Source organism: Peromyscus eremicus, chromosome 4 (assembly GCF_949786415.1).
Source record: "Peromyscus eremicus chromosome 4, PerEre_H2_v1, whole genome shotgun sequence".
In the NCBI taxonomy this organism is placed as follows: domain Eukaryota; kingdom Metazoa; phylum Chordata; class Mammalia; order Rodentia; family Cricetidae; genus Peromyscus; species Peromyscus eremicus.
The window spans coordinates 119721342-119738640 of NC_081419.1; the positions used below are offsets into that span (position 1 = coordinate 119721342).

General features: G+C 42.7%; 1 protein-coding gene across 1 annotated transcript; it reads left to right on the plus strand.

The window, feature by feature from the left end:
- Nucleotides 1–1299: 1299 nt before the first annotated feature.
- On the plus strand, nt 1300–16302 carry Naa20 (N-alpha-acetyltransferase 20, NatB catalytic subunit). The gene is made up of 6 exons (XM_059261567.1): nt 1300–1433; nt 6932–6956; nt 9347–9437; nt 10029–10164; nt 15129–15274; nt 15664–16302. The coding sequence occupies exons 1-6, from the start codon at nt 1381–1383 to the stop codon at nt 15747–15749; spliced, it is 537 nt and encodes a 178-aa protein (XP_059117550.1). The 5' UTR covers nt 1300–1380; the 3' UTR covers nt 15750–16302.
- The last annotated feature ends 997 nt before the right edge of the window (nt 16303–17299 follow it).

A 17299-nucleotide genomic window follows, 5' to 3' on the forward strand; every position in this document is an offset into this window, starting at 1 on the left:
GTTGCATTTGGTTAGTTTGAAACACGTTTACTCAGATGACTCCATCATCTTTATTATTTATTTAAGACAGGATCACACTCGGTACCCTTGGCTGGCCTGGAACTCCCTGGTTTCCAGCTCATTTAGAGATCTGCTTGCTTCTACCTCCCTAGAGCTGGGATTGAAGGCATGAGGCACCATTCTTTGCTTATCTGCTCTTTAATCACACATTTTATTTTATTTTATTTTATTTTATTTTATTTTATTTTATTTTATTTATTTTTTTTTTTTGTGGTTTTTCGAGACAGGGTTTCTCTGTGTAGCTTTGCGCCTTTCCTGGAACTCGCTTTGGAGACCAGGCTGGCCTTGAACTCACAGAGATCCGCCTGGCTCTGCCTCCCGAGTGCTGGGATTAAAGGCGTGCGCCACCACCGCCCGGCTAATCACACATTTTAATAAAATCAGTATCGGAAACAAAGATTTCCAATCATTTCCCTCTCAGATTAAAATAATATGTAAATGAACACACCAGATTTCAAAGTCTTATTACCAAAAAAAGATAAGCTCATTTTTTTTTTTTTTTTCTACAGATAACACGTTGGAATGATAGAGAACCAACTTGGGGAAGCTCTACCTCACCCCCTCCCCTCCAGTTTCTCTCTTTCCACTCACACTCTTTCCTCAAATACTCCTTAATCCCATCTGGTTCTCCAGACACTCGAGGTTTTACCCCCTTCCTCACCTCTGTAGACCAGGCTGGCCTCTCCCTCCCGAGTGCTGGGATTAAAGGTGTGCCCCACCCCCACCCCACTATTTTTTTTTTTTTTTTTTTTTTTTAAGACAAAGTTTCTCTGTCTTGGCTGTCTTGCAACTTGCTCTGTAGACCAGACTGGTCTTGAACTCAGAGATCCGCCTGCCTCTGCCTCCCGAGTGCTGGGATTAAAGGCGTGCGCCACCACCACTCGTTATATACCATTTTCATCTTTGTTTTTTATAATTTTAATGTGGTACCGGAAAATTTAAGATCACATCCCTGGTTCATTTGGTGGTTGAGAAATGAGGCCCTGAGCCATCCTTTTTGGGACCACTTCCCGGCTAATACTGTAAAGCATCTTTGTGGTTTTGAAGCTCGTTTTTATGATTTGGCTTCCTGACCCCAAGGTTCTTCCTCCTTGCTAGATCATTCTGCCTACTTTCTGGAAACGGTCTGCCGGTTAGGAGCACCAAGGCAATTGCTGATTTCCGCCGCCAGAGAGAGCTGCGTCGCTATCCTTGTTGCCCAGCAACCTCTAGTCCGGAAGTACTTCTTTGTCCCGCCCCATGGCGGCCGCGCGCGCGAGCACTTCCGGCAGCGCGGGCGCGGGGTCGCGCTGAGCGGGCTTGGAGGCTGGCTGCGGCGCGATGACCACGCTCCGGGCCTTCACCTGCGACGACCTGTTCCGCTTCAACAACATGTGAGTGAGGCACAAGCCAGCCGCTCCCTCCGCAGCGCGGGCCGGCGTCAGCCCCGCGGGGCCGTGGGCCGGGTGGGCGCTGCGCGGCTGCGCTGCCCGGTGACCTTGGCCGAGGCTCGGCGTTCGGGGTGCGCTGGGGAGATGCCGCGCTGGGCTGGACACCGTGCGCCCGCTCCCCGACCCGGGCTCCCAGCGGAGGGTGGGCCGGGAGCCGGCGCCGTGCTGGTTAAATTGTATCCCAGTGAAGTAACCTTGCTGTGCTCGGGGGCCCTCGCAGCAAGTTGTGGTTTGTGCTTGGTAGTTACTGTAGCTGAGCGCCCCAAAGCTGAGCGCTTTAAAAAATAATAATAATAATAAAAATAAAAAAGGTGTCTCATTTTGTATTCTGGGCTTCCTGGAACTCACTGTTAGACCAGGCTGGCCTCGAACTCCCAGATCCTTCTGCCTCTGCCTTCCTAGTGCTGGGATTAAAGGCGTGTGCCACCACTATACTTGACTACATTTTGTGTGTGTGTGTGTGTGTGGGGGGGGGGGGTTCCGCTGTGCCCAGGAAACCCCGGTGCTGTGGTCTCTATTGAATCCAAATTTAAAAGACCTGTGATTTGCAGTTCTCCCTCTCTCGCTTTTTAAAAGAAAAAAATATATTAGTTTGGAAATTTATGTTCTTTTAAAAAGCTAAACATTTCACCGTGACCTCCTGTGGACACATCACCTGGATTATTTCATCACTTATTGTATGTAGGACAGAGTAGTGAGAACTACAGACCAGGTGGTTCAGGGTTCAGTTGGGAAAGAACTCTGGGATGAGATAACTGTGGATGAACCTTGATGAAGAAAATGTGGTGAGGAGGAAGTTTGGGGGAAGGGCACAGGTGAGAAACCGGGAGTGTAAGGCAAGGGTAGGCCTTTGCTTACAGGTGAAGCTAGTTTTAGGTACCATGTTGAGACATTCAGATCCAATCCTGTGCGATTTCTATTAGGCCCGGCCTGTGTTGAATCCTCACGGCATGTAACACCCCTGGCAAGCGCTCATGTAATAATAAGCCGTTTAATCTTCACACATGCTGTCGTGTGCTGATGTCCTTCCTCAGTTTATGGATGAAGGAAGGCATTGCACACACACAGAGCCCTTACGAGGGAGTAGGTGGAGAAAGGAATCTTATCCCAGGAGATCCACCCTGGTGGTTGTTAAATTGGTCCCATGGAGCTAGAGAGAGATGGTTCCATAGTTAAAACACTGGCTGCTCTTTCAGAGGACAGGGGTTCACTGCACATGGAGGCTCACACCTGACTGTAATACCAGTTCCAGAGGCTCTGATGTACTCACCTGGCTTCCATGGGTACCCCACACACATGTGCACAGACATCTATGCAGGCAAAGTACCACACCTATTAGATGATGAAAAAAGTTGATCCTGGCACTCAGGAGGCTAAGGCTGAAGGATCACAAGTCTGAGGTTCTTTGGTATCTACGGGAGATTGCTTCTAGTTCCCACCAGACACCAAAATCCAGTGATGTGCACCCCCCTTATTATAGTGGTGTGGTATGCAAATAACCCAAGCACTTCCCATGTACTGTAAGTCACCAATAGGTTACTTATATAATGCAATGTACATGTTTTATAAATAGTTCCAATACTGTTGTTTAGGGAATATGATGGGGGGGGGGGGTCTGTAAAGGTAGAGACACATGGTGTTTAAGAATACTTCAGTCTGAGTTCTGAGCCAGTGAGTACACGGTGATTGATTAGAGGAGGTAGAGCAGGCAGGTAAGCCATTGAGGAATCCTTGGCAATGGCCTAGAAGGATGGGAGATGCTGTGTAGATGATACAGTGCCTGAAGTATTGGGAATAGACAGGAGAATCAGTTTTGAAGACTTAGGAGAAGACTGTGGTTTAATATGGGAATGGATAAAGTAGAAGAAAATGCACATGAACACTTTTTAAACACTAGATTTTAGCTCACCTGGCTTGGTAACGCCTCTTCTTGTTAATACCAATAAAGGAGCCTACTTTTCTCATTTCTGATAATAGGCCGTGTTAGGAAACAGTGAGTCATGGGTTAGGTGGTGGTGAAGGGATTGAAAGAAGCAACCAGTGCAGATCATTTCACATATGTGCTGTTGCTGGAGACACAGCAGTGAGAAGAACAGAAATCACTTGGTGTCATAGAATTTATATTTTAGAGAACAGGTAGGTGTATAATATATAACAATAGAGGTTTTATATACACACACACACACACACACACACATATATGTATGTACATATGCACACACAAGAAGCAGGGAATAGAAACTTTAGTGAGAAGGGATACAGCTTCGGGTAGGGTATTGAAGGAAAAGGTCACTGAGAAAGGTGTTGGGGAATAAGATGGATCGTGGATACCTAGGCTGGGGTATCTGTTTATCTGGATAGCAGGTGGTAGCCTATGCAGCGGGAGTCTAGTCAGTGCTAAAGCTTGAGAGATGGGTCTGAGACTTTCAAGGCCTGGGTCTTGGAGGCTTCTCTGACAAATGCACTGAGATGCCCAGTGGGTCAAAGATTGGGTTTTAAGGATCAGCACTCTGAGGATAGTGACAGTTGGCCAGGAAGCTAGATGACATCAACGATGGAAGGAATGTTTTTAAGAAATGAAAACAAAACTCTACACTGTCCCCTCAGAGTGCCAAATGCTGGAGTAAGTGAGACTGATAGGCCAAACCCAGGTGGGAAGAAATCTGGGGTGGGGTTCCAGAAGCCAGCTAATAAGAGGACTCCAAGTAGGAGTGGTGGTGGCTGAGTGGGTGCCACATCTGTACACTCCTTTCAGGGAGAGGCAGACCTGCACATACAGGCGTGTGTGCCACATCTGTACACTCCTTTCAGGGAGAGGCAGACCTGCACATACAGGAGAGGGAGAGTTGAGGGAGGTGTCCTGAATGGTGAGGAGGGTGCGGTCTGTCAGCCTGTGTAATGGCAGAAGAGAAGCAGCATCTGGGTGCAGGTGCTTTTAGTGGGTGAAGTCAGCCTTAGGCCTTTGGCAGTTTCCTTATGATTGACTGCATTTGTGTGGAAGGAGATGAGGAAGGGCAGCCTGTTAGAGTTGAGGTGAGCCAAAGATATGAAGTAGTTGAGAAGTGGAGGGTGCGGACTCCACAGGGCAGGGCCACAGCACCCAGAGGTCCTCGGGATTAGTTCATGACTTCTGTCAAGTCAAAGCTGTTCTCACTCACAGTGCTAAGGAGGTGGTTTTGCAGGCATCCAGTCTCTTCAATAGCAAGCATTACAAGCACTAGAGGAGTCAACTGTTTCTCTTTTCAATCAGACACTGAAAAACTACAATGCCACTGTCACTTGTTTTTTGTTTACATCACTAGATTTCTTGGTAAAATTATTCATGTCAACATGTAATATATTTATTTTTAAATGAAGAACTTAAAATTGGGAATATTTATATAGCCCATATAGCTTAAGGTTTCTATTGCTGTAATAAACACAGACCACAAATATCCTGGGTCAGCATCAACTGAGGGAAGCCGAGGCAGGAACCTGGAGGCAGGAAATGAAGCAGAACCCATGTAGGAGTGCTGGTTGCCGGCTTCTTCCTCTGGCTTGCTCAGTTTGCTTTCTTATACACACTAGAACTACCTGCCCAGGGATGGCACCACCCACAGTGGGCTGGGCCCTCCCACATCAGCCATTCATTGGTCAAGAAAATGCCCCATAGACTTGTCTACAGACCAGTTTTGTGGAGGCACTTTCTCAAATGAGATTGCCTCTTCCCAGATGTCTAGGTTTATATTGACAAAAAACCAACTAGTACACTTTATAAATAAATACACTAGGGTTGTTTTAAATGTAACGTGGGTTTTTGCATGGATTAAACACAAAACTCCCAGTTACTAATAATGTATTGGTGTTACATTAAGGAACAAAATAAAAGCACTTCCCCTTGGTGTCATTTAAGCAAGAGCAGGTCCAGAATTGAAGCCTCTACTTAATGCTCCCTGTGTCCTCCATCCTCTGTCTGTTGCATGAGTCTTCATCTCTGCCTGCCTGAAGGCTGTCTGTGAACCTGTCCCTGTCCCTGTGTTCTGTCCCTCACAAAGGGCTTCACTCTGTCTTTATGGAACAGCACAGAAAGCATCACATGGGGAAAGAGTGGGATACTTTACAGAAATCTCTAACAGATTTTACAAGGGATTCCATCTCTTGCTTCAGCTGATCCTAACTGACCAAGACAACAAACAGCATCACACATATCATTATTTATCAGCCAATATCCAAACACTGTATTCGACCTTTATGGAGGATATTCATTTTAGGGGACTGCTTCAACCTCTGTGTCTGCTGCTTCCTGCAAGTGATGCACATGCATTATTCTCGGTCAAGGGCATGAAAGAGTATGTAACTTAAGGCTACAGCTATGTATTAGGTTCTAAAAATTGATTACATGGGTGATCAAAGGCAAGTAAGGTTGATTGTTACATTGTTCTTTTAAAGGCAGGTTAAACAAACAGGATGAGTATACATACAGTAGGCTAACAGTCAAGTGATTTCAAGTGTGTTAACAGCTCTGGCCTGGAGGTCCAGCAAAAGTTCCATTCTCTTAGGATGTAAGAGATATTTTCATAATAGTCCACCGGCACAGGTTTTGAAACCCAAAAGGTTGAGAACCGTTGGACTAGAGGAATGTCTACCTGATGTCCTTCAGAGTTCAAAGATTGACAAGAAAGGGAAATAGTTGAAATAGCTGCTTTTGAGCCTGGCAAAAGACTGAATAGGAAAGTGAAGGGTGAGAGATGGTTGGAGATGTTTTCAAGAACGCTCAGTTTGGGGTTGTGTGATGGGACATGTTGGGTAGTTGCTGCCAGCACCAGGGCTTGGTTAACAGGAGGAAGCAGGATGGAAGTACAGTGAAATTGGGTTGAAGTACATGGGGTCAGTGAGGATTTGTAGTAGTAGGGAAAAAAGTGAAGGTGGGTAGTACTCATTGAGAAGGGGTAAACTGTAAGGACGGCCCAGAGGTAGGCAGGGGTGACTCAATAGGGAGCAGGTGAGTTGACTGGCTGTACATACGAAACACATGCCTAACTGGTCCTCATGTCTACAGAAGTGCAGGAGTCGGATGGAGTTAGCTGTAATTCTGCTTGTTAAGAAGCAGTTAAATGAAAAAGTACAGATCCCTTTATTGGGGCCACATGTGGCTACTGGGTCATTTAAATCATTTTCTTTGGTTCTCAGGTTGCTTTCAGAGTTGTAGAAGAAACACATTTTGTTTTTTGTTTGTTTGTTTTTTGAGACAGAGTGTAATCCTGGCTGTCCTGGAACTCTCTCTGTAGACCAGGCTGGCAGAGAGCTGCTTGTCTCTGTTCCCATGAGTGCTGGGGTTAAAGGTGTGTGCCACCACGCCCAGCCCATACTTTGTTTTGATTAACATAATCTCTGTAGTTTTCACAAGTTTACTTAAATTGAATTCAGGAATTCTTATTCTTGCCATTTCTTGTTTCTTTCAGTAACTTGGATCCACTTACAGAAACTGTATCCTTTTTTGAGAAAAAAGTAAAACTAAGGATTATTTATGAAGAAAAAGAAAATTGGAGAAACAGAAGGAAAAAACAGATGAGTACTGGAAAAAAGTTGAAACACGTAGGTTTTAAATAGCATAAGCAACATTGGAAGTGATTACAAAAATGAGAGTGGAGTGGCCTTAGGCTTGCCCACACACTGTTAATATAATGACTTTCTGTGAATCAGGACTACTGGAGTTCTGCTGCTCACCTTGGCCAGCCACAGTAAACCTGGCTGTACACAGTAGCAACAGAACAGTGACTGGGGGCCTCCCTCTGCTGTGAACCAAATCTAGAGGGGACGGGTAGCTCGGGGTACACCTACTCCGTGATGTCTCCAGCAGCCATGCTCATGAGCACCTGGGTCTTTGGGTCTAGATAGCTTCCAGAACACACCTTTATATCTGTGTTTCTGGCTGTGCAGTAAGCAGAGGGGAGGTGATCTCTTTGGGAAGCACTATACAGCCTCTCTGTCACTGCCCAGTATGTCTCCTGATGTGTTGCTGAAGTGAATAAAGGATTTTGGTAATAGCAGTTTCTCTCATCTCAGTAGAAAATGAGCAAAAAGTGTGGTAAATAAATTAGGCTATTCTTGATTCCACTGCAGTAACAGATCGGTGGCTTACAACACAAATAGGATTTCTAGACCATGTTCCAGCAACACAGTTAACAAGTACAAGCACCAAGAGGCCACATCAGGAATCCTGTAGAAAAAGCAGAAAGCTCAGAGTATTGAATGGTCTATCTAGGTTTCTGAAGAATTGTGTATCACAAAAACTTCCATTGTATAGTAAAATAGGGAAAATAGTAGACTGCAAGTCAACTTACTTTGATTGTATAAGCCTTAGTGTTTATGTAGGGAGTGGGGATATTTATGGGAGATCTCTGGGTTTCTCCATCAAGCAGAAGAGATGGTTGTAGTGTCAGTTGCTGGATGGCAGGAAGACCAGCTGGCTTGCCCTGTTGAGTTCTGGAAGAAATGACTGCCCTTTAGAGGAGAGTTTGAAGACTAACCCTGAGGAGGTCTTTCTGGGAACTTTTTAGTAAAAGTGTATTATTCTTTTTTTTTTTTTTTTTTTTTTTTAAGATTTATTTATTTATTTATTATGTATACAGTGTTATGTCTGCAGGCCAGAAGAGGGCACCAGATCTCATTACGGATAGTTGTGAGCCACCATGTGGTTGCTGGGAATTGAACTCAGGACCTCTGGAAGAGCAGTCAGTGCTCTTAACCTCTGAGCCATCTCTCCAGCCCCTAAAAGTGTATTATTAATAGGGTCGTCTTATGTGATTGCACCAGAAAGCTGACACTAAGGTGAAACAAACACAGTAGTGAACCATAGCAGTAAGGACCCCCAGCTTGAAGAGTAACTATTCATTTACCCTTTCCAAGCCATAGGGTCTCGCTCTGTGTCCTAGTGTGGCTTGAATTAGAGGTGCTTCTGCTGTCGTGCTGGGGTTACAGGCACAGGCCAGGCCAGTCAGGCATTTCCTTTCAACATAACTGATTCCTTAATACATTTAATAGTTGCATAGCAGCAGTCAAAGTAGAAACTAGCTATTGATTTTCCAGTGCAATTCAGGAAATAAAAATGTACTGAGCAGCTATGTGCCAAGTAGTTGAGTAAATCTGAGAGAAACTCAATTTCCAGTCACAGGGTAGGCGGAGCGTGAATAAGAAGTGATCTCAGATGGTGAATGGCATACATAGCCTTAGGTAACAATCTGATCAGCATGGAGGCATACTGTGTATTAGATTCTGCTTTTTACTAGATGGTACCACATCCATGCTGCATTTCCAGGCAGTTTTGCTAAAGATTAGTGTTAATGTAAACATTCCATTTCATAGTATATTTAGAGAAATTACAATGTTCTAAGCAGATGATAAAATGACAGTGCTTTCTTTTTCATGTGTGTGTGGAGAGTGTATGTAGAGGCTAGAAGTTGATGTCAACCGTCTTTCTTAATCACTCTACTTTTACACACCCTCCCCAAGTGCTGGCATTCCAAGCAGGTAGCCATGCCCATCCAGCTTTTATGTGGGAGATAGGTATCTGAGCTCCAGTCCTGACAACTATACAGCAAGCACTTGATCTACCAAGCCACCTCTTCATTTTTTGTTTTGTTACTCTATAGAGCCCTGGCTGTCCTGGAACTCACTATGTAGACCAGGCTGGCCTCAAACTCAGAGATCCCAATGCCTCTCTCTTCCTCCTGAGTGCTGGGATTAAAGGCACACACCACCATGCCTGGCTATGATATATTTTTAAATGAACCCCCCCTCCTACACACACCCCAAAATATCCTGTAATGAAGAACCTTTTGCTGCTTATTACGCCTCATATTCCTTAACAGGTCTAGTATGGGATTCCTTTTTACTTACAGTACCTTGCCCACTGGCCAGAGTATTTCATCGTTGCAGAGGCACCTGGCGGAGAACTAATGGGTTATAGTAAGTACAGTACCACTAGTACTTTTTTGGGTGAGTAGAGATTTTAATACAGGTTTCAGTCTGCTTTACTCTATAGAATTTGAAGCAAACTGTGAAGGATGGGATTTTATGTTCTGATCACTTACCAACACTCTACCACATCTGTGTCCAGCCTTGTGCTAGGCCAAGAGCTACAGCAGTGAACCTAACAAACATGATTTAAGTCTTTTTGGATATTTCATTCCATGTTAGATTCCTATATAGCTTGCTTGGTATATAATGCAGCAATTAAAGCATATGCACTTAACTAATTTCTAAAAAAAAAAACTTGGAGCTATGAATTGCTATGATTATATATATATTGTGAATGTAACTTCAAATGTAGCTTATTCAGACAAAAAGTATCCTTAGTCTTCTTCATTTTTAGTTTATCATTTTTAAATATTTGAAGTCTGACTTTAGAAGTAAGTATAGAATATTTGCAAGTGGAGTTTCAAATCCAAGTATTAAAACTTTGGTACATTTTTATTATAAAAGATGAATGACAAACAGTAATTCTACATTTATGTGCAAACTAGTGTATTAATTTCTGATGCAATTTTCTGTTGGCAGTTATGGGCAAAGCAGAAGGCTCAGTAGCTAGGGAAGAGTGGCATGGACACGTCACAGCTCTGTCTGTCGCCCCTGAATTCCGCCGTCTTGGTTTGGCTGCTAAACTCATGGAGTTACTAGAGGAGATTTCAGAAAGGTGAGAGCCATTTTTCAAATACACCTAGTGATTTATGAACCCTGTTTTGCTGTTGAATATCTGAAGGCTGTTTTCATCTAGTGAGTGTGCAGAACTGACTCAGAGTAATTTCATTTTCAGCTTGTAGTAGTTCCGACAGTTCTGTCAGATTCATAGTGGTATCGTTGCTGCTCCTTTGCTATTGAGGAAAACTAACCAGTGTGACTGGCCGTAGGCCTGAGTTAGCTGACAGGTTGGAATCAAACATGACCAACCTTTCAAGGAAGGTCTTTGGTGATCTTGGCACTATGGGAGATGTCTCTAGGCCTAAAGTAGTTCAGTTTTAAGTTTGTTTCTGTTCTAACAGCTAGTAGCCATTTATAGAAAAAGAAATAAAATGCTAAGTCCTTTATTTTTAACTATGGCCATCCACTAATGAAGGAGAAGTATACTGTTGAGCACTGAATGACGACTTAAACCCTGAAACACATGCAACATAACCCATTTCCACTGGTTTTCATGTAAGTACTAGTTTAATCATAGCAGGTGTGAGAAGCCCATTTCATAAAAATTCTGTCATCAAAAGGAAATGTAGCAGTAATGGCTGTGTAGAATTTTGATGTTTTCCCTGAACATCTAAAATAGCCTGTGGCCAGAGCTAAGCACACCTGGCAACAGAATAGTTTTGCTGAAAAAGAAGTCTTTTCGAGACAGGGTTTCTCTGTGTAGCTTTGGAGCCTGTCCTGGATCTCGCTCTGTAGACCAGGCTGGCCTCGAACTCACAGAGATCCACCTGGCTCTGCCTCCGAGTGCTGGGATTAAAGGTGTGTGCGCCACCACTGCTCGGCTTTTTTTTTTTTAAGATTTATTTATTATGTATACAGTGTTCTGCCTGCATGCCAGAAGAGGGCATGAGATCTCACAGATGGTTGTGAGCCACCATGTGGTTGCTGGGAATTGAACGCAGGTCCTCTGGAAGAGTAGCCAATGCTCTTAACCTCTGAGCCATCTCTCCAGCCTTTTTTTTTTTTTTTTTTTTTTTTTGGTTTTTCAAGACAGGGTTTTCTGTGTAGCTTTGCACCTTTCCTGATCTTGCTCTGTAGACCAGGCTGGCCTTGAACTCACAGAGATCCACCTGGCTCTGCCTCTCCCTAGTGCTGGGATTAAAGGCGTGCGCCACCACTGTCTGGCTTTTTTTTTTTTTTTTTTTAAGATTTATTTATTATGTATACAGTGTTCTGCCTGCATGCCAGAAGAGGACGCCAGTTCTCATTACAGATGGTTGTGAGCCACCATGCTGTTGCTGGGAATTGAACTCAGGACCTCTGGAAGAACAGCCAGTGCTCTTAACCTCTGAGCCATCTCCCCAGCCTTTGTGATATTCTGAAAGTTCTCCCTGGACTGAATATTAGGAGGAAGATAGAACACACACATTTATTAATGACGTTACTATATGATAGACAGGCAAAGAGGAAATGGGTTCTGACGAGCTGTAACCTTAGGCATATGTATTTATGGATTTTATTAATAGGTCTTATATTCTGTTTAGGTAAGAAAATTACTAATCTGTCTTCCTTTCCAATTTCTGAGACTTCATTATTTTGTGTGAAGTATACACACATAAGCATTATATTGATGCCTTTTTTGGATGCACATTAAATCATGTAGAATATAATATTCATATAGGAGTAAAGAATAAAAACCAATTTAAAAGAGAAAGTAAGTAGCAATGAATGACTAATGACTACAGAGACATGGGCTAAGGATGTAGCTCAGTAGTCAAGTACAAGACCCTGGGCTCCATCCCCAGCAGTACCAAAAAGAAAAATAATGCATATTCTGTTTATAAGAAATATATGTAAGATTATAAAGATTGAAAATAAAATATTAAATTATCTTACAAAGTATAGTCAAAAGGAAGTTGATTTCTTCATATTGTAAGGGGCCACTGCATACAGATCAAGGACTTAGCTGGGAATCTGGCATGATGCAAGCACGAGGGCCAGAGTTCAGATCCCCAGAGCCTATGGGAGGAGCTCAACATGGTAACATACCTCTTGGCTCAGTTGCTCATAAGGTGAGATAGAAGGTAGAGACAAGAATCCCCAGAAGCCCATGAGCTAGCTAGCGGACGTACACAGTGGAGAACAAGCAAGGCAGGAAGACGGAGATCCACGGTGGTTCTCTGACTGCCACATGTGCACCATGGCATGTTCACACTCAAAGATTTTTTCAAAATTTTAATCCACCAAGTGTAACAATGTTATATATCCTGGAAACTACAAGAAAAATGGATAAATTGTTACTGAGAGCTGACCGTGCCTCTCTGTAAAAGCTGTCAGGTGGAAGTCAAGTAGGGTACAGAACATAGGTCAGCAAACTTTTCCAGAGCAGAGGGGACAGACTGCAGCCACACAGGATCTGTTACATAGATTTTCTATCTAGGCAAACAGTTTAAAAGCCATTCTTAGCATGAGGGTGGTGCAAAAGGAAATAGTTTGCAAGTCAACCCTATCTTAAGAGTAGCTAGACTTTTTCTACAACAAAAGCCATGTCAGATTTCCAGGCCAGGAATCCTATCATGCAGGAGGATTGCTGTGAATCCAAGGCCAGTCTGGGCTATCCACAGTAAAAAGACTGGACAAAGTGTTTGTGTGTGGAGGGAGTCACTTAAAGTAAGATCAGTTTTACAAAAGCAAAACCAGTCTTTAGGCTAAGGTATCCTTGACAACGTAAGGAAGGGCAATCTGAGGAAATGCCACCAGAGTGCACAAGCTGCAGAAACACTGCTGGTAAATAGCACAGTGTGTCAAAAGAATACACCAGGAGCCAAGGTATTTGATGATTCATTAGCTGTAGTGTAGAGAGCAATCTAGAAAACAGAGGTGAGGAGAGTATCTTAACCTGAAAAAAGTTTGTACAAAGCCTTGTAGAGTGTTTGGATCACAGCCATTTGTAATGAGATCTGGTGCCCTCTTCTGGCCTGCAGGGATATGTTTCATGATCACTATTTACTGAAATGGAATTAATGTGATATGTATGAGCATTTGCAAAAATTCGTCGTGGACTTGCTTCTACCATAAGGTCCATGGGCTTCAATATTGGAACCCGTAGTGCCGTAATTCTAAATGGGTCTCGAAGTCGTCCATCTTCATCTTTCAAGTTATAACCTTATTAATGACAGTCTGCAGCCAGGGACAAAGGAAAGTAAGAAAAAATGGAAAAGGACTGAGGGGCAACAAAACTGCTGTCGCAGACAGAATGCTTAAGTACTTAGAATTAATTAAAAACAATAGATTTTAATATACCAACAGTAAAACCTAGAAAGAGGTGAGGTGTCATTAAAATTGGCATCAAAGCATTAATATGCTTGAGAAAAATCTAAGCAAAACCATGTGAGTACTTTTAACATTTATAGTGGTGGACCTAGATGGAAAGAAACTACTGTGAGTTTTGGGACCAGCCCTAAGGCCAAAGTAATTATAGCCAGAATCCTACTGGGGGCGGGGGTGTTAAGATATAAACGGGAAAAAGAAACAGCAACAAAAATATGACAAAATACTCTTGAGCAGTGGGTAGATTGGCCCTGTCAGGTCAGGTCGAATGTGTAGCATAGACTTGGTGCTGGAGCAGCTATGAGTAAAGAAAGCGAATCTTGGCATACCTGAGGCTGCACTGTAGATCAGAATGGAGTAGATTTTTTTTGGTAAAGATGATGGGACAAGTGGATGGGCAAAATGTCTCCCTGGTTACTTCTTTATTACATACACATTCTAGATTTATTAAAAACATGGATGTGGAAAGAAACTTTGAGTATAACATGGAAAGTGTCTCTATGACCTCAGTGTACAGGGAAGGCTCATTACTCCACATTTAACTAAGTGGAGTAGCTTTGCTCACCCAAAGATAACCAACCTGAAAGTTTGCAGAAAACCCAAAACATTGCAGAATATTCAGCACACACAAGGGAATAGTGACTAGGAAAAAAACAGAAAGGTCACTAAGTGCTATACAAAAGGAGAAATGTAAGTGGTCAGTGGGCATAATTATCTCCGTAGTTAATGTCACACCAAGATACCATGTCTCGCCAGGCAGTGGTTGTGCACACCTTTAATCCCAGCCCGTGGGAGGCAGAGGCAGGTGGGTCTCTGAGTTCGAGGCCAGCCTGGGCTACCGAGTGAGTTCCAGGAAAGGCACAAAGCTACATAGAGAAACTCTGTCTCAAAAAACCAAAAAAAAAAAAAAGAAAGAAAAAAAAAAAGAAAAAGAAACCATGTCTCATGTACTAGGCATGTACTTGGTATAAACAGGTTAAAATCTAATCAAGCTTACAGCGTACATATACCAGTGACACAGCAATGATATCCCTAATCAGACATTGTATCAGGAGATGTTCAACAAAAGTATCCATAACTAATAGAACTGGAAATGTTTCTAGAGGACCATGGGCAAGCTATATTTTCATATAATGAAATACTAACTAAGGTGACTATAATAGCCTCTTAGCAACTCAGGAGGCTCAGTACTGACTGAGGGCACTCACAGAGCAATCCCTAAACTGTGATTGTTCTTAGATAAAGCTCACAACCAGAACTAAACCTTAGTAGGTAACAAACAAGGAGATAATAGCCTGAACACAAAATTCGGATATGGAGACCTTTGAAATGAGACACTAATGACAAAAGAAAGTCTGGCAGTGGACGGACTTCAAGGCAGTCACCAACACCCTAGAGCAGCTATACTGGGGTCATTTGTTATAAAAGAGGTCAGCTGCAAGGTTGTTACCATTAGTCAATGATGATAATAACTTGATGTCATTTTGTAGCCTAGGCTGGCCTTGAGCCCACAGTTCTCTCAGCTCACTCCCAACTGCTAGGATTACAGGCATGAACCCTAATGCCTGTCACAAGTATTTTTAAAGATCTATGCCAGTTACTGCCTAGAGTTCTCAACAGTTTTAACATTTTCTTTTCTTTCTTTTAAAGAAAAGGTGGATTTTTTGTTGATCTCTTCGTCAGAGTGTCCAATCAAGTTGCAGTCAACATGTACAAGCAGCTGGGTTACAGCGTCTACAGGACAGTCATAGAGTACTACTCAGCCAGCAACGGGGAGCCTGACGAGGATGCCTACGGTAAGCAAGCTCCTTGCCATGGCAGTAACTCCAAGAGAAAGTCAAAATAGCTACTTCCCTCACAGGCCTGAATACTCATTTTAATAAATCCAGAAGAATCACGTTTATAACTTAGTAATAGTTAACCACTAGTTGGTTAGTCTAAATTAATTTCTATAAATGATCATTTCATGGTAAAGATGTGGTAAAGAACATTAGTTGACTCGGAGGTGGGGTTTGGTTATTGGCACCTGGCATGCTTGCAGTTGGGAGTCTCATAAGTATATACCACTTAGGTAGGATTGCAAGGAGGGCACAAAACCTGATGGGAACCTAACCCAAACACACACTCCAGTTGATTCTAAAAAGTTTGGTATTGGTTGCTTACATTAATCTTTGCTTCCTAACAGATATGAGGAAAGCACTTTCCAGAGACACTGAGAAGAAATCCATCATACCGTTACCTCATCCTGTGAGGCCTGAGGACATTGAATAACCATAGGCAGTGGTTCTTAGGCAGGCGTTCCAGACAAGTTTGTGGACATAATTATTTTCATAGGATGATCTTGGAGCTCTACTAGGAGGAAACTGATCATTTAGGTCTTAAAGACTTCATGAAAATACAGGCTATAAACTTCAAATCTCATCGTTCCAATGAGCAATAGCATACATGTTCAAACTGTTTGCCATAGTAAAATTCAATCAAGGCAGCTAAGTCAGAAGGACACGTTCCATTCTCATGGTTGACAGTATGCAGTACATGCCAAGGAAAGACTCCCTCCATCCTCCTAACTCCTGTGCCTGAGAACCACTGCTGCACATATATAAATATATATATATTTTATTTTGTATTGAACTGTTAATTGAAGCTTTAAAAGCATATATGAAATGTATAAATCTGAGATGTATAGTAAAATACATTGTTGACTATGAATGTTTTCTGAAGTTTGTTGTCTTTTAATCCTGATTATGGAAGGTTATTGTTTAGGATATGGTGCCTCTCTCTGTTTTGACTTTTATATAAAACATTTTTTAATGCACATCTGAAATCATCCCTGTCTGGCATACTTAAGCTTCCTTCTTACTGTGTGAAAGTCTTCTCAAATAACACCTTTCCTCCTGGTCCCAGATCTTTTCTGCTAACACTGGTCAGTCCGCCTTTGAATGTGAGACTATAGAGGGGAGACAGTCTAACTCCTAAAGGCCATGTAATTAGATCACAGGCATGTATTGAAGTATTCCGGCAGTAAAGAACAACAACAAGAAAAAAACAAATACCCATGTGAAATGACCAATAAAATGCATGTGTGTTGGCATTCTTTTTTTTTTCTTTGAGATAAGGTCTTGTTTCTGTTGCCCAGGCTGGCCTTGAACTCGCTTCCAGTAATCCTCCATCTTGCCCTCAAGTGATAGCACCTGATTTAAAAGCATTTTCTTGGTTTTTTTTTGTTTTGTTTTTTTGTTTTTGTTTTTTGAGACAGGGTTTCTCTGTGTAGCTTTGCGCCTTTCCTGGAACTCACTTGGTAGTCCAGGCTGGCCTCGAACTCACAGAGATCCGCCTGGCTCTGCCTCCCGAGTGCTGGGATTAAAGGCGCGCGCCACCACCGCCCGGCTAAAAGCATTTTCTTTAGAAAGGTCTTATTTTGGAATACTAAAGTTGGGGAGAATGGATTTGTTCTCCTGAGAGGAATAGCATTGCCTTCAAGCCTTTCATACTGGCACACGTTTGTTACCTGTGAACTTGAAGAGCAAAGTCACTAATTTTCGTCTTAATGTATAAGCAACATAAGCAGAAGAGCTCTAGGAAGACCTAGTTATAGAACTAGCATTCTGGTCTGCTGTCACCTCCAGCTTGAATCTGCACCACTCCAAGGATCGTCAGTGACAGACAGATTGCCTTCCTGACTAGCCGACTTCAGCTGACACCTGAGCCTGGTGCTGGTCTGGTGGCTAGAAACATCTATCGTTTACTCAGTAGTACTGTTTTCTTCTAAAAATTACCTTATTTTCAAGACCAAATTTAGTAATATTACTAAGCTGCTTTTA